At 50.8% G+C, this 15,922-nt stretch overlaps 1 protein-coding gene across 50 annotated transcripts in view; it reads left to right on the forward strand.

Moving 5' to 3' along the window:
* Positions 1 to 117: 117 nt before the first annotated feature.
* ODF2 (outer dense fiber of sperm tails 2) overlaps positions 118 to 15,922 on the forward strand; it is a 32,158-nt gene continuing 16,353 nt past the window's right edge. Inside the window, exons 1-9 of one of the 50 annotated variants that reach the window (XM_023629020.2) lie at positions 1,006 to 1,189; positions 2,206 to 2,436; positions 3,809 to 3,899; positions 4,765 to 4,881; positions 5,156 to 5,281; positions 10,458 to 10,628; positions 11,563 to 11,723; positions 12,517 to 12,646; positions 13,219 to 13,350. In XM_023629020.2, coding sequence (XP_023484788.1) covers positions 2,405 to 2,436; positions 3,809 to 3,899; positions 4,765 to 4,881; positions 5,156 to 5,281; positions 10,458 to 10,628; positions 11,563 to 11,723; positions 12,517 to 12,646; positions 13,219 to 13,350 — 960 coding nt within the window. In that variant the 5' untranslated portion in view covers positions 1,006 to 1,189; positions 2,206 to 2,404. Of the gene's footprint in view, positions 243 to 960; positions 1,190 to 1,242; positions 1,581 to 2,205; positions 2,437 to 3,808; positions 3,900 to 4,727; positions 4,882 to 5,155; positions 5,282 to 10,457; positions 10,629 to 11,562; positions 11,724 to 12,516; positions 12,647 to 13,218; positions 13,351 to 15,922 lie in introns of those variants that run through there. The other 49 variants (XM_070251466.1, XM_070251473.1, XM_070251482.1 and 46 more) reach the window with 49 other exon arrangements.

A 15,922-nucleotide genomic window follows, 5' to 3' on the forward strand; every position in this document is an offset into this window, starting at 1 on the left:
GGAGCTGGAATTTAAGATTTCACGTGGACCAGTTGCATGACGCCGGGGGTGCACGGCTGAGGGGTGGGGCACGGTAGTGGAGATGAAGATGTCCAGGAACTGAGGCCAGGTTGGTCCGGAGGATGTTAAAGCGTCCCAGAATCCAGGGCGGCACCGTGGTGCACGTGACAGCCGCCCAGGATTGGCTGACAGTGAAGCATATTCGAGAAGATGGCGGCCCAGCGAGAACCTCATCCGAGCAGGTCTGTACGCACAGCGGCACACAGTGTGCAGGAGGGCGGTGAGGAGCAAGGGGAGCGAGAACCCTTTCTCCTGTCTGGACAAAGACAGAGGCCTCGTGGGAGGGGAGCGAGTCTGGGTGGTGTGCAGGCTCCATTTCTGCACCACCAGCTGAGTGGAGACAGGGCTGGATTTCCAGAAGCTGCGCGCAACTCCGGGCACTAAGTTGTTCTGCGACTCCCCTCTGGGCCCAAGGGAAGGGATTCGAAGGTTAGTGTTCCTTTGATTCGTGGGAATTAAGGAGGACCGAAGGCAGGGTGAAAATGGCGGTGGGTGGGGGGACCGGTGTGGTGGCGGTGGCGCAGTGGTTAAGTTCCCACGCTGTGCTTTGGAGGCGCGAGTTCGCAGGTTCAGATCCCCAGCACGGACCTACCCACCACTTATCAAGCCATGCTGTGGCAGGCGTCCCACATATAAAATAGAGGGAGATGGGCACAGATGTGAGCTCAGGGACAATCTTCCTCAGCAAAAGGAGGAGGAGCGGCGGCAGATGTTAGCTCAGGGCTAATCTTCCTCACCAAAAAGAAAAAGAAAAAGAAAAAAAACGGCGCAGGGGGAAGCCAGGCCTTGAACAGCAGGGCCAGCCCTGGCAGGGCGGGCAGGTGGCGTCCGCGTCTCCACGGCGACGAGACGCGTGCCCCGGAAGTGGGCGGGGCTTCGCCGCGGGGTGGGGCCTGTCTGTGACGCCAGGGGCTGGGCCTAAATGGCGAAACCCGAGAGGCTCCCGGGGGGGTTTGAACTGGCCAATGGGCGAGCTGCCGACCGGGTGTCGGAAAAGGAGGCGGAAGCGGGGAGGAGCCGCCGCGGGAGCTGGACTGCATCCGCCGCGGCGTCTCCATGGCACGACCCTGGCCTCCGACTTCAACGACTTCATAAGGAGGCGTTTCTGGGCGCAGCCCTGTCGCTCCTGGTGAGAGGCCGCCGGCGGGCGGGACCCAACGCGCTCCGCGGCCGCCGCCGGGCCCGGGCCCCGCGGGCGGGATGGCCCCCGCCGGGGTCGCTGGGTCCCGCTGCCCCCCGGGCCCCCGCCTGCAGCGCCCGGCGCGCTCGCCTCGCTCCCGTCAGAACCTGGCCGCCGCCCCGCCCCCCGGCGCGGGCCTTCTCCTCCTCCCGCTAACGGGCGGGCCGGCCGCCTCCCTCCGCACCTGGCCAGCGGCAGGGCTCCGCTGCCTCCTCCGCTGCCCTCCGGCAGGGCTCCGCCCTTCTCTCTATGGGCAGAAACTGGGCCCCTCCTGCCCGCTGGTGGGTGGTCGTCCCTCCTCTCCGCCGACGGAGACTGGCCCGCGCTTTCTTCCCCGCCGGTGGGCGTCGCCCGGTCGGCCTCTCCCTCCCCGCGGGCCTCGCATGGCAGTTATTGCCCGCTCCTCGCCCGCAGCGGCATCCCCCGGGGACCGCCTCCGGGATGCCGGGCCCCGCTGGAGCCGGTTCACCCGCCCAGGGGGGGCTTCACCGGGGGTCTGCCCCGCTCAGCGGCCGCTGCCGCGCCGGGGGGGGATCTTCCCTCCGCCGTCGGGGGTCCCCACTCGCGGCCGAGCGCCCTTTCGCCCTGTAGCCTCCGCTCCTTCCTCCTTCAAAACTGTTGGTCCTCTGCGGTACCTATTGTGCCGGGAACGCCCGTTCTCCTAGGAGATACTTGCCTGGCCCCGCCCCGAATATCCCCCCAGCTCCCGCTGCCGGGTCCGGCCCTTTGGGGCCCACTTGGGGCCTAGCGCTTCTCTCCCGCCCTCCACGCACGCCAGCAAGCACCGCAGGTTTTCCCCCTGGTGGCCACCCACCTTCCCTCCCGGGTGGGGTCTGGGCGTGGTGGTCCTTTCCCTCGAAGTTCCGCCCCCTGTCCCTCCCACTGCCCCCCTCACCCGTCTACCGGCCACCCCCCAGCTGCCCTGCAGGTTGCTCAGCCTCTCCTATCTCCCCCCACTTTGGCAGGACAGTTGCTGTGCGACTTGGACAGTAGAGGAACGCCTCCCAAGTTTTCATCCAACTGCCACCCCCAAAGCTACCACCCTCCTCCCCTCAGGACATTTGATGCCGGGCCCCTGAGATTCTCATTGACAAGCCCCTCTGGGTCCCCCTGAGCAGAGCCTGCTGACCCAATTGCCCACCCTTGCGGCTTTGATGCCTAGCCATGTCTGCCTCATCCTCAGGCGGCTCCCCCAGGTACTGCCAATGTGGGGGGCACCTCTGCCATAGAGCAGGGAAAGGTGGTCAGGGACCCCCAGAGCAGGCTCGCTGGAGGCTCTCCTTTTCAGCTTCCCTGTTCAGTGTCCTGAAAGTCTGGACCAAAACAGTTAAAAATCACTTTTAAAGGGAAGGAGGAGAAAAATGCATGCACCCCATCCCAGCTCTGCCTCCCTCCCCCTTCAAGTGCCTCATTTCCTAGTTTTCTGCTTATGAGTTCCTGGTAGCAAACAGGGTCTCTATTCTTGTCTCAATGGAGTACTAGGCTCAGATCCTGTTTTGAAAGGAGGTCAGGTGCAAATAAATAACAGCGATGCAGGAGGTGGATGTGGCAGTTAGCAAGGTGTGGATGGAATCCAGGTGGTTTGATGGGAAGCCCACTGAGGGAGAGAGATTTCCCAAATCTATTGGCTTTACATGAACAGAAATGTTCTAAGAAAGGAGGAAAAAAAATCCCGTCTACTCAGATTTGGTGTTCCTTGGCTAAATGATTGCTGGGACTCAATAAATATTTTTTCTTTTTTATCAAGGTGTAATTTACGTACAGTAATGCATGCTAAAGTGCCCGAGAATATTGATGTTGCATTATTTTCTCCCAATATTTGCGGGGAAGGCGAGGTCATATTTTGGAGCTATCCGGAGGCAGTGGGATATGTCAAATTCCAAGTCCCTTCTCACCCTGGACTTCTTGGATGTACTGCTGTCAAATTTTGGAGATTAAACTTTTGCTATATTTGCAAATCTGGTGATGGGGCTGCTTATGTATAAGCAAGATGATTTACAAGTGGTATAAAAAATAACCCTGTTTCTTATGAACTTAGAGGGTAGCAAGTGGAATATTTTGGGAAATAGTAATTTTTCATCCTCTTCATTCAATATTTGACTGTTAATTTTATCAATATGAGTCAAAGGGACTTTGTTCCTGAGCCTATTACTCTGTCTTTTTATGTCTGTCATTCACCGAGCATTCCTCCAGGGCCTCATGTGCTCCAGGCTCTGTTCTGGGCACTTTCACTCTTGGCCAGGCTAGTACCTTGGCTGCTGCTCACGCGCTGCCTGTTTTTTGTCAGCTGACAGGTAGGATGACAGTTGGGCTTTTCAGCAAAAGGTCACAATATGTGTGATGCGATGGCAGGTTAAAAGGCCAACTCTGTGAATGCCCATTACCCCCTGTTTCCATCCCACAGCCGAGCACACCATGCGTATTTGGTGTAAAGGGAGCCAAGTGATTCCTGACCGGCTCTCCTAGCCGTGAATTTATTAGCCACCATATGTAGTGTGTGATTTTGGGAGAGCTAATAGAAGAGCCCTAGTTTTCTGCTTATAATCTGGTTCTTGTGCCTGGGTGCAGGTTTCCATCGTGTGGGAAGAACGGAGTCACAAGTCTCACGCAGAAAAAAGTCTTGAGGACACCTTGTGGAGCACCCAGTGTGACTGTGACGGTAGGTGCCGTGCTCATGGAGCAGCATTTGGTGTGCAGCCCTGCCGAAAATGCTTCTGCACACCTTTTCCAGGAGCTGCCTCACCCTGCTGGCACCACTGCGGCCCAGCGCTCTGCTAGGTGCCTTCGTGCATAACCTGCTGATTAATTGGGGGGGGGGGGGGGTTCGCCTGTGGTAAGGCTGCCGAGTGTGAGGAGGTTGTCTTAACCTAATCCTTCCAGGAAATTCCAAAAACCTTTAGAACAGACTTTCCAAAAAAAAGAAGAAAGTTTAAAAAAAAAGTATGGAGAGGGGATAGGGGCTGGTGGTGGGCAAGGGGTATGTAGCTAGGGTTTTGCTTTAGAATTTCTACAACCATCTCATCTCGGCATTTCCTCCACCTTTCTGTCTTCATCGTGTCTTACCTGCCTGCTGCCTGATTGATTTTGCACCTTAACCATTATGTGTGTTTCTTGTGCTAATCCACATGCCCAGTTTAGGTCCCGGTGTAGAAGGAGTCACGTGCTTTCCGGCTTTGCTACGCTAAAATCTAAGGAGGAGCAATGCATTCCAGCAGGCTTGGAAGGAGATTCAGCTCTGAGGACCCTGGGGCCTGGGTTTGGGCTCTTTGACGGAACCACTGGGTCTTACCCCTCTCTTGAGTGGATCTGGATCTCCCCAGTGGTCTTCAGCTGGGATCTCTGAGGAGCCTGCTGAATGGCACTCCTGCCTTGGTTCCTGCCTGCATGTCAGTAGTTGGTAGCTGTCCTGCTCGCTTGGTGGCTAGGCTTTCAGTGGCCCCCAGAGGCTGTGAGCTCTGTTTTTTATGCCCAATTTACTCATCCACAGATCAACCTTTTTTGTGTTGTCCTCCCCCGCCTGCCAGAAGCGAACCATGAAGGACCGCTCTTCAACTCCCCCCTTACATGTTCACGTGGATGAGAACACCCCTGTCCACGTCCACATAAAAAAACTCCCGAAACCGTCAGCGACCAACAGCCAGGTAGGAGCATGCCAGTGGGGCCAGGCGAAGACTGTGGAGCAGGGTGACACCTCCCAGCTCCTCACGCTTCTAACTCCAAAGGTTTGAGAGACAAAGGCACTCGCTTTCAGCGATCAATTACCTGGTTAGAAGGTAGGCAGGACTGTCATCCAGAAATGGTAACAGTAGGCTTAGTCAGAAGAGGCTCCCCTGCAGAGTTGGAAGTGGATGCCACCAGAGCGATGCCACGGCCAGCTATGTGGAGAAGTGACCCTGGGTTTGTCTCTCTTCACAGAAATCTCATAAGCGCGGAATGAAAGGGGACACCGTGAATGTGCGGCGGAGTGTCCGGGTGAAAACCAAGGTACCTTGGATGCCCCCTGGAAAATCATCCGCCCGGCATGTGGGATGCAAGTGGGAGGTAGGCTCATTCTTGTTCAGGCTTTTCTTCTCGGACTGGTCAGGTTCTAGCAGGCCTCAAACTCGGTACGATTCAGGGTCGGCCGTAGCTATTAGCAACATCCCAGTAGGTCCATTGACTGAGTGCCTTCCTAAACCCTGAAAGTAGGTGAATCTTCTTGAGTCCTTACAACGCTGCAGTGTGGTAGGTCCCGCTATCTCAATGTAGAGATGAGGAAACCCAGGCTCAGAGAGATGAAGTCTCCTGGAGGAAGTCACAGAGCTGGAGTTAGGTCCCAGTGTTTCTCCTTCTAGAGGCTATACTTGTAGCCTCACTAATTTGTGTGTGAGGAACCACGTGTATATACATATCTAAGAAAGTATGGCCTTTTTTGAAGTAGTCCCTGAAAGAGACCATGCACGTATTCCATAGATGTCATCAAAACCACTTTCGGAACAATCTCCTGGGGAATAATTGCCTTTAGTATTAGTTGTCAGGGTACCAAAAGAACTGTTGTCCTTTTTTAGCCACACTGCGACATGTTTTGCTTGTCCATCCAACCATCCACCTATCCATCCGTGCAGTAACTCATGCGGCATGCATGTACTGAGACTTGTGCCAGACGCTGCTGGGCACCGTAGCTACAGCTGCAGACCGGCTGGCGTGCCCTCCTGTGCCCACAGTCTATCAGTCGCAGTGAGAAAACTCAACGATAAGACAAGGTTTTGGCCGTATTACACAAAGATCTCCTTATGGGGACACGTGAGGGACTTGAGACTGCTTTAAGATGATGATGCCTGATCTATTTTGAAAGATTGAGTCTTTTTCTGATAGTTTATTACTTTTAAAATTAGAAATAAAAAATAAAAATAATTACTCTGAAGTTTATAGTCATACTTCATGGTTTCGACTCCCTGATTTACCAGTTTATCCCTAGGAGACAAAGGGACTGTGGGGAGTATGGGGTATTCTAGGGAAGAACTGAGGACTGTCCTGACAAGGGTGTGTATATATGTGAGGCACAAAAAAGGTTGGAATTCAAGTGCCATCTTACATTTTTTACTACGTGTACCTCACTAATAATCAGTGAAATGTAAATTATAAACAACCATATTTTAAAAACAAAAACAACAAGCTATCATTTTTATTGAATGGAAAAAGTTGAAAAGATTACAAAGGTCTCGTGTTGGCGAGCTATGGAGGACCAGTGAACCTTTGTAGACAGATTTGAGACGGTCGTGAAACCGACTCAACCCTTCTGGAGGCAGTTTGGCCGTGTCTAAATGATGATTCTGTAGTTTTACATCTAGAAATTGATTCTATAGTTTTATACTTAGGAGCTTACCCCAAAAAAGGCACAGAAGAGTCCAAGGATCCTGTATAAAGACGTTCATAATAGAAAAAACTGGGGGCCGGCCCCATGGCCGAGTGGTTAAGTTCGAGCGCTCCGCTGTAGGCGGCCCAGGGTTTCGTCGGTTCGAATCCTGGGCGCAGACATGGCACTGCTCATTGAGCCACGCTGAGGCAGCGTCCCATGTCACAACTAGAGGGACCCACAACTAAGAATATACAACTATGTACTGGGGGGCTTTGGAGAGAAAAAGGAAAAAAATAAAATCTTTTTAAAAATGTATTAAAAAAAAACAAACTGGAAGCATCCTAAATATCTATCCAGAGTGTATTTGTTGAATTATGATACATCCATACAGTAGAATACCAAGCAGCCATCACAAAGATCAAGCTAGATATTTACACATGATAATGAAGCGCGGAGCTGCACAGCATGTAGAGTTTAGCACTATTTGCACAAAAAGGGTGTCTGTGTCCATGTGTGTATGCATCTGTTTGTCTGTGCATAACATTTCCTGGGAGGATATACAAGTGATTAGCAGTGATTACCTCTGGGACATGGAGCTTTCATCTGTTTTTTATGGCCAGCTTGAATTTCTTTATAACAAGCATACTATATTTTGTAATTAAAAATGCTTTTAAAAAAAATGAAAAGACTTGGTAGTCTTCAAAGTATGCATCAAAGATACTCTGCTGTGGAAATTGGCTTCCCTGTTGCCACGGGTTGCTAGCAGCTATGGTCTCATCTGGAAAGCTCAATGCCCCTTCCTGTCCTGGGGCCACAGAATCTTGGGATTGGAGATGCCTGGAGAGGTGACTTGTCTTGCAAATAGTAGCTGTCTTTCATGTTACCCTCTTGGGCCAGCCCCTTTCCACTTCCCAGTGGCCCTTCGTGTTTCTGGGAAGCGCCAACTTGACCCCTTCCATTATGGACGAGGAAAAGACCCTAGGAGGAGGAAATTTGGGGCGAGCTGGAGATGGACTCAGAAGATGCTGTGTACATGTGGGGATTCTTGTTCGATTTTTTTGGTACATAAGCTTGTCTTTGGGAGAGAGAAAGTCTGAGTTTTTTCTCTACCCTCTTATTAAAAGTGATCTATTTTTATTACAGAATGTTGAAAATACAGAAAAATAGATAATCACCTGTAATTCTACTCTAACCTGGCTGCTATTTTTAAAGACATTTTCTAGACAAGTGCAGGAAAGTACACACATCAGAAGTGTGTTGCTTGATGAATTTTTACAAACTGAATATACCTGTGTGTCACCCAGCTCATGTCCCTGTCACTACCGCCCCTGATGGTAACCACTCTCCAGAAACTACTAATATTTGGGTCCATTTACTGTCACACTTTTCCCTATACATAGTTTTGGGTTTTTAAAGATAGCATTGTAATCATCCTGTCTATATATTATCCTTTTATGCATTAAAAATAACTTGTTTTCTTATTGAAGCAATGCATAGTCATTGTTGAAAAAATGGAAAATCCAAATCAGCTCAAGGAAGAAAGTAAAAATCACCTGTAATCCTGCCACTCTGGGAAGACCCCTGTGACTTCTAGGGGCAAGCCTTCTGGTCTTTTCTTAGTAATAGCCGCATTCTTTGGATTTTTGTAACAATGGGATTGGTTTTTTTTTTTGAGGAAGATTAGCCCTGAGCTAACTGCTGCCAATCCTCCTCTTTTTGCTGAGGAAGACTGACCCTGAGCTAACATCTGTGCCCATCTTCCTCTACTTTCTATGTGGGACGTCTACCACAGCATGGTGTGCCAAGCGGTGCCATGTCCGCACCCGGGATCCGAACCAGTGAACCCCGGGCTGCTGAAGCAGAACGTGTGAACTTAACCACTGTGCCACCGGGCTGGCCCCTGCGATCATATTTTACTTATCATTGTATGACATTCTTTTTAAGCGTGTTTTGACTATATTTACATTGCACATTATTGTTATTATTTTTTAAGATTTTATTTTTCCTTTTTCTCCCCAAAGCCTCCCAGTACGTAGTTGTATATTTTATTTGTGGGTCCTTCCACTTGTGGCATGTAGGACTCCGCCTCAGCATGGCCTAATGAGTGGTGCCATGTCCGTGCCCAGGATCCAAACCGGTGAAACCCTGGACCTCCGAAGAGGAGCGTGCGAACTTAACCACTTGGCCACAGGGCCGGCCCCACACATTATTTTTTTAAGGCAATGTTCTATTGTGTGTATATTTGTACTATTACCATATTTAACCAGTGCTCTCTTGTCATACATTTATCTATATCCTTGCCTTGAATTTAAATATTGATTCCATTTTTAGATTTTTTTTTTTTTTTTGAGGAAGATTAGCCCTGAGCCAACATCTGCTGCCAATCCTCCTCTTTTTGCTGAGGAAGCCTGGCCCTGAGCTCACATCCGTGCCAATCTTCCTCTACTTTCTATGTGGGACGCCTACCACAGCATGGCTTGCCAAGCAGTGCCATGTCCGCACCCAGGATCTGAGCTGGCAAACCCCTTTTATAGGGCTGCCGAAGCTGAACATGCGCACTTAACCACTGCGCCACTGGGTGGACCCTAGATATTCTTTTATTTTTATTTTATTTATTTATTTCTTTCTTTTGAGGAAGATTAGCCCTGAGCTAACATCTGCTGCCAGTCCTCCTCTTTTTGCTGAGGAAGCCTGGCCCGGAGGTAACATCCGTGCCCATCTTCCTCTACTTTATACGTGGGACACCTACCACAGTATGGTGTGCCAAGCAGTACCATGTTCGCACCCGGGATCCAAACCGGTGAACCCCAGACCGCAGAAGCAGAACGTGCGCACAACCGCTGCGCCACTGGTCCGGCCACCCTAGATATTCTTGATATAGCCCTAGAAATAGAATTGCTGGGACAAAGGGCACATGGCATTTTTTAAATGGCACCTTGTGAGTCCCACTTGTTCCACATAACAGTTACACCCTTTATTGAACCCTCCTTTTATGCCTGATAATCATCGTCTTCTCCTGGAAATTGCCACGGCAGGCTAGCCCCTTCAGCGTAAGAGGAGCAGACAACTGCACAAATAATGAGAAATAGCAACTGCTCAACGCACCAGAATAGACTTACAGCATGAGAGAGTCAAGGTCAATATACCAAAAACCCGTGGAAAACTGGCCTGCAGATTATAGTATACTTCTTTCTGGAGTCTTAAAAGCAAAGTGTTATACAACTTTGCATCACCTTTTCTGAGGGGCACATGCTCTTAAAAAATATGTATGTTTTCATGCTGATGTATTTAAGTAAAGATTTTCCAGACATCATACCATCCTGCCCCTAAATGATTCAGAATGCCTTTCTGATAATATTTTTCTACATGTCTAAGATGACAATGATCAGCCCTAAAAACTTCATTTCTATCATATAATATCTGGTCCATATTCAAATTTCCCCACTTAGCCCTAAAATTCCTTTTTTATAGGAGATTTATGTGCTTTTGCAACCATCCACTCTCACGCATTCATCTTCAGTTGAAAGACTTGGACATATTTCACTTCTACCCTACATATTAAAAGCACTCGTTGCCCCAAACTTTTGATAATTTGGGGTATTATTGCAATTTTTGCTAATTTGTTATATTCTTTATTTTAAACTTGACATTGTGACATAGGCTTTTTGTTTCTGTTAGAAAATCTTACAAAACCTCACGTAAACACGGGTAGGTGATGTTCCATGGAGAAGGTGCGGCATGTTCTTCCTCCCAGGGTCCCCGAGGTTGGTCCCTTAGCAGTTTGAGCTCTTCCTGCCTCCAGTGGACAAGCAGGTGTGGTGGAACTGACGGTGGTGGTTTTGCCTTACGAGTCATGTGTCTCTCCCTCCTCTACATCAGAATCCACCTCATTGCCTGGAGATCACACCACCATCTTCAGAAAAGCTGGTCTCGGTGATGCGGTTAAGTGACCTCTCTACAGAAGATGATGACTCGGGTCACTGTAAAATGAACCGTTATGATAAGAAGATTGACAGTCTAATGAATGCGGTTGGTTGTCTCAAGTCTGAGGTGAGGGAGGTTGGGGGGCCAGGACACCTAGTGCCCTGAGAACGTGAGGGCCTGCCCAGGCAGCTTCCTGGTGGACACTTCTGGCTGCTTGTCTGCAGGCCTCCCCGCTTCTTAACAGGCTGCCCAGGGCCTCAGATGCCCCCAGAGAGGTAGCAGGCACCCTGGGATGTCCTCTCCATTGAGCACTTAGCCTGGGCCTGGCCCTGACCTTGCCTCGTGCCCTGTATGGATGGCCTGTCATTTTTTACAATAGTAAATGACGCTGGTGGTATTATTGTCCCCATTTTTGAGATGAAGTCACTAGGACAATTGGGCCTCTGCTTTCCATTTTATACAAAAGTTTAAAAAAAAAAATCAAAGCTCCAAAATGGTGAAGAAAGTTTGTTCTCAGTTGCTGGACTGTGTCTTTGGGTGGGATATGGCAATGGAATCGGAAACAACCTGAAAGTCCAAAGCCCTGAGTAGGAAGTTGGCAGAGCTGGCATGACATCTGGGTTTTGACCCCTAACGTGGCCTGTGTCTTTAATCCTCCACCCTGTACGGGGGGCCTTCAGGCCGTCCTGGAGAACCTATGGCTGGCTGCCTGGCAACAGTCCCTCCTTTCTCCATAGCCCGCAGCACAGGGGCCTTTTTGTGACATCTCTCCTCCTGTGGTGTGCAGCTAAACCACGGTTTGTATCCTGGTCTGTCCCCAGCCAGCCAGTCACTCAGGCTCTCTGTACTCAGTTTCCTCAGGAATGAGGAAACGAGAGGAATAATATCTCCCGAGAGTGTCTTTGTGATGATTAACTGAGATTGTGCCTGAAAGGACCTGAGTACCTATGTAGCTGTCAGTTGGAGTTGCCCTTAATTTGGTCCTAAGCAATGGGCTGAACGATGTGGCAGAGAGGAGGTGCCTCCCATCAGTGGCCCCTGCCTCCGTGCCCCTGCACAGGTCAAGATGCAGAAGGGAGAGCGCCAGATGGCCAAAAGGTTCCTGGAGGAGCGGAAGGAGGAGCTGGAGGAGGTGGCCCACGAGCTGGCCGAGACTGAGCACGAGAATACTGTGCTGAGGCACAACATCGAGCGCATCAAGGAGGAGAAGGACCTAACAATGTAAGGTGGCCCTGTCTGTCCCCAGAGGATTGTCCCTCCTGCCAGGCTGCCCCAAGCCCTGAGAATGGAAAGCAATGGAGGAGGCAGGCCCAGGCACCGTCCTCGGGTGACAGTCTAGCCCAGGTTACAGCTGTTCACAGTCACACAGTTACCTGATGGTGCTCGATTCACAGTGTGAAGGAAGAGGAGGACCCCATGGAGGGCAGTGCGGGGAGGGGGTCAGGCAGGTGGGTGCCGAGGAGGAAAGTGCTGGGTAGCGGGAACATCTCGTGCGAAGGCCCCAAGGTGGGGGCAGTTTGTGACTGAGAAATGGAAAGCAGGCCAGAGCGAGGAGAGAGGATGAACAGAGGGCATGGGGTGCCACAGGGGCCAGCTCTTAGAGTCCACTTGGAGGAGTTTGCATTGAGGGCAGTTGGGAGCCGTGGAAGGGTTTTCAAAGCAGAGAATGGTGTGAGTAGACTTGGCTGGTGTGGAGAGGGGATGGGGAGGCTCAAAAGCGGATCCAAAGATGGTGGTTTGGAGGCTGTGGCAGAGCCTGGGGGCAGAGGTGATGCTAGTGGCTGTCTGAGAGACAAGCAGGGATGCAAGTGGCATGTCACCTGGTGTAGAGGCCCTGCTCTGGTGCCCAGGTGTCCTTCCAGAGGGCCACTTGGGCCAGAAGGGCCATCCCTTCCCCCTCCCCCACTGTTCCCTGACCAGATGAGCCTGGCAGGGCATTGTGAGGCGAGCCTCGGAGCTCCGGGCGGGCAGGGGCCTGGCAGGGCTCACAGAGCCCTGTTCTCTTTGGCCCCAGGCTTCAGAAGAAACACCTCCAGCAGGAGAAGGAGTGCCTCATGTCCAAGCTGGTGGAGGCTGAAATGGATGGGGCTGCTGCTGCCAAGCAGGTCATGGCCTTGAAGGACACCATCGGGAAGCTGAAGACAGTAGGTGGCAGGCAGAACAGCCCAGCCCCCGGCATGGGCCCAGAGAGGGGCAGCCAAGCCTGGGTGGGGTCTTTACACAGTCATCAGGCTGACTTTATGACATCTCCAGGCCGGGGGAGGGCACACTTAACTCCTCAGCCCCCACCCTCACTCTCACTTCTGGGACCTAACCCTTGAAGATGACCTCTGGTGACCAGGGCCTCTGAGGAGACCTCATCATGGTCTCCTGGGATCACAGTGAGTCAAGGCATGCGTCTGATCCCTGCAAGTATCAGCCACCAGGTGTCATCCTCCTCCTGTGCCTCCTCCAGGAAGCCTGCCCTACATGCCCTTGCCCACACTGAGCTCCCAGCCCCTTTTCCTACTTTTTATTCTCAGGCTCAGCTCCTGCCTATCCTGCCAGGTCTGCCACCTCTGGGAAGCCTGCCTTTGACCCCTCTGGCCCTGTACACAGCCCAGCTCTTCTAGCCTGAGCTTCTTGGCACCAGCACCGCTTAAGTCCCCGCTGAGGCCTGTTCTGCTGGCTCCTCCCTTCCCCCCCATACCTTGTAAGACTGCTTGCTGTCTTCCAGGAGAAGCAAATGACGTGCACGGACATCAACACCCTGACGAGGCAGAAGGAACTTCTCCTGCAGAAGCTGAGCACATTCGAGGAGACCAACCGCACCCTCCGGGACCTGCTGAGGGAACAGCACTGCAAAGAGGTGCGCTCCAGGCCGCGGCCCTCCCCAACGGCGCTCGGACCCGGCTCCAGCCATCGAGCACCGCGAGCCCCTCCTCTCTGAGCCTCAGTCTCCTCGTCTGTAAAAAGAAAATAATATCGGTGCCTGACCTGAGAGGGCTATAGAAAGACTTCATGAAATCATTGTCATAAAGCACCGGGCACCTGGTGGAGGGGGCTGTCTCAATTGTTCAGGCTGGACCTGGCAGCACGGGAAGGACTTGGAAGTGAGGAGAAGGGCGCTGAGGAATCGGGGAGGGTCCAGCACATTCCAGGGTCGTGCGGCACAGCGGGAGAGGGTTCGACCAGGGCTGTGGTGAAGTAGGAGAAAGGCTAAGGGCTGGTGGACGCAAATCGTATGGTATCACTTTGTTTTCTTAAAAGATGGTCTCTGAAATATATTTTATGTTAGTGATTGATTCTGAAAAGCCTGACAGTATAAACAATTGTCTTCCTGTTTGGTTCAAACCAAAGGGAAATCAAGAATCTGAAAATGCCCGTACTGATGAAATGACATATTTCTTAGTTTAACATCTTTTTCTTTTTCCAACATTGTCAACTTGTTTTTATTTTATTTATTTATTTTTTTAAAGATTTATTTTTTCCTTTTTCTCCCCAAAGCCCCCCGGTACGTAGTTGTATATTTTTAGTTGTGGGTTCTTCTAGTTGTGGCATGTGGGATGACGCCTCAGCATGGCCTGATGAGCGGTGCCATGTCCGCACCCAGGATCCAAACCCGTGAAACCCTGGGCCGCTGAAGCGGAGTGCACAAAGTAAACCACTCGGCCACGGGGCTGGTCCCTATTTTTGTTTTTAAAAATTAGCATTTAAAATAAGGAATATAGGGGCTGGCAGGGTGGCGTAGTGGTTCAATTTGCACACTCTGCTTTGGTGGTCCGGGGTTCGCCGGTTCAGATCCTTGGTGCTAACCTAACGCCTCTCATCAAGCTACACTGAGGCGGCAGTTCTATGAGTTCCCACATAGAAGAACTAGAAGGACTTACAACTAGGATATACAACTATGTGCTGGGGCTTGGGGAAGGGGAGAAAAAAGAGAAAGATTGGCAACAGGTTTTAGCTCAGGGCCAATCTTCCTGAGGAAAAATAAATAAATAAAACAACACACATTTAAAAAATAAGTAAATAAGTAAGTAATATAAAGTGGTGTACTCCCTGTCCAGCTTCCCAAACAAAACCTCCTCCACATTCAATCCCGCCTGTGTCTCCTTTGGCGATTGACTCATCCCCCTCCCATCAGAGGGAACCTGCACCTTCAATTTGATCATTTTCATCTCTTACATATGTGTCCGTAAGCAACATATAGGGTTGTTTAGCATGTTTTCAAACTTGACATAAATGATATTGTTCCATATCTATTCTTCTGAGTTTGCTTTTTTCACTCAATGTTTTCATGAGATTTTATCCATTTTTATCCTTGAGACCTACAACAATACCACAATTTATTTATCCATTCTTCTGTTGATGGAGACGGATTTTCAGTTGTTTGCTATTACAAGCAGTGTCACTTTGAGCATTCATGTACACTATTCTGGTGGACTTGAGAGTTTCTAGAATGTGTTTGTATGACTTGGACTAGTTATAGCTAAATTATTCACTTAAAATAGTTGTAGTTAGCTTGCTGTTCTTGGGTGGGTGATTTTTACTTCTCTGGGCCTCAGTTTTCCCACCTATAAAATGGGAATAGCATCTTCTGCATGGGTTTGTGTGAGAATTACAGATGCAGCGTGGATGAGGGGTGTGCATACTGCCTGGCACGTGATAGGTGCTTGGTAAGTGGTGGGTGCTGCTGCTGTTTGTCCTGGGACTGGGGAAGACCTCTTCCTACCCACTTATTTTCCTTTTTGATTCTAAGCTTCTATCATCCTGGAATCCCAGAATCTCTAATTGGAGATGAAATGGCAGCTAATTTGAACTCCCACCCACAGGAGGTGTTCCCTGTTCAGTCCAAGCTCTCATCTCCGGCTGCCCATGTGGCACTGTGGACCACACCCCCGTCTCGGTGCTTACTAGGGAGTGCTCACTGTTGGGGGGTACGGCTCTGGCTCTGGCCTCAATCGGTTTAGGGCCCATCTCTGCCATTTCCAGTTGTGTGACTGCGGGCAGCTCACCTCACTTCTTCCAGCCTCAAGATCTCCTCATCTGTAAATGGGAGTGGTAATAGTGCAGGGCCCTCAGTTGGGGGGGGGGGGGGGTTGGTGATATCATTAGTTTGTGTGGTGTACCTCTGGAGGCTTGGAAGGCATGGCATAATGGACAGTGAGCGCAGCTTCAGGCTCTGGGTCCCTGGCCGAGGCTTTTGTCCCACATTCTTTGCCTCTTCTTGTTGCTGGAGGAACATAGTGCTGGCTTCTTTCATTTCCTAGGTCCCCAGGAAACTTTCGGACCAGAGAGCCCTTTTCTCTTGGCTTGTGAAGGGGAGCTGTGGGACTAAGAGAGAAAGGGATGGTGAGCCTCCTTGTAGGGACACTTTGTTCTGATGCCTGGGAAGAATAGAGACGGATCACAAAGAGACATCCCAATGGGAAATGGGCAAG

The sequence above is a fragment of the Equus caballus genome, chromosome 25 (genome assembly GCF_041296265.1).
Source record: "Equus caballus isolate H_3958 breed thoroughbred chromosome 25, TB-T2T, whole genome shotgun sequence".
Lineage (NCBI taxonomy): Eukaryota > Metazoa > Chordata > Mammalia > Perissodactyla > Equidae > Equus > Equus caballus.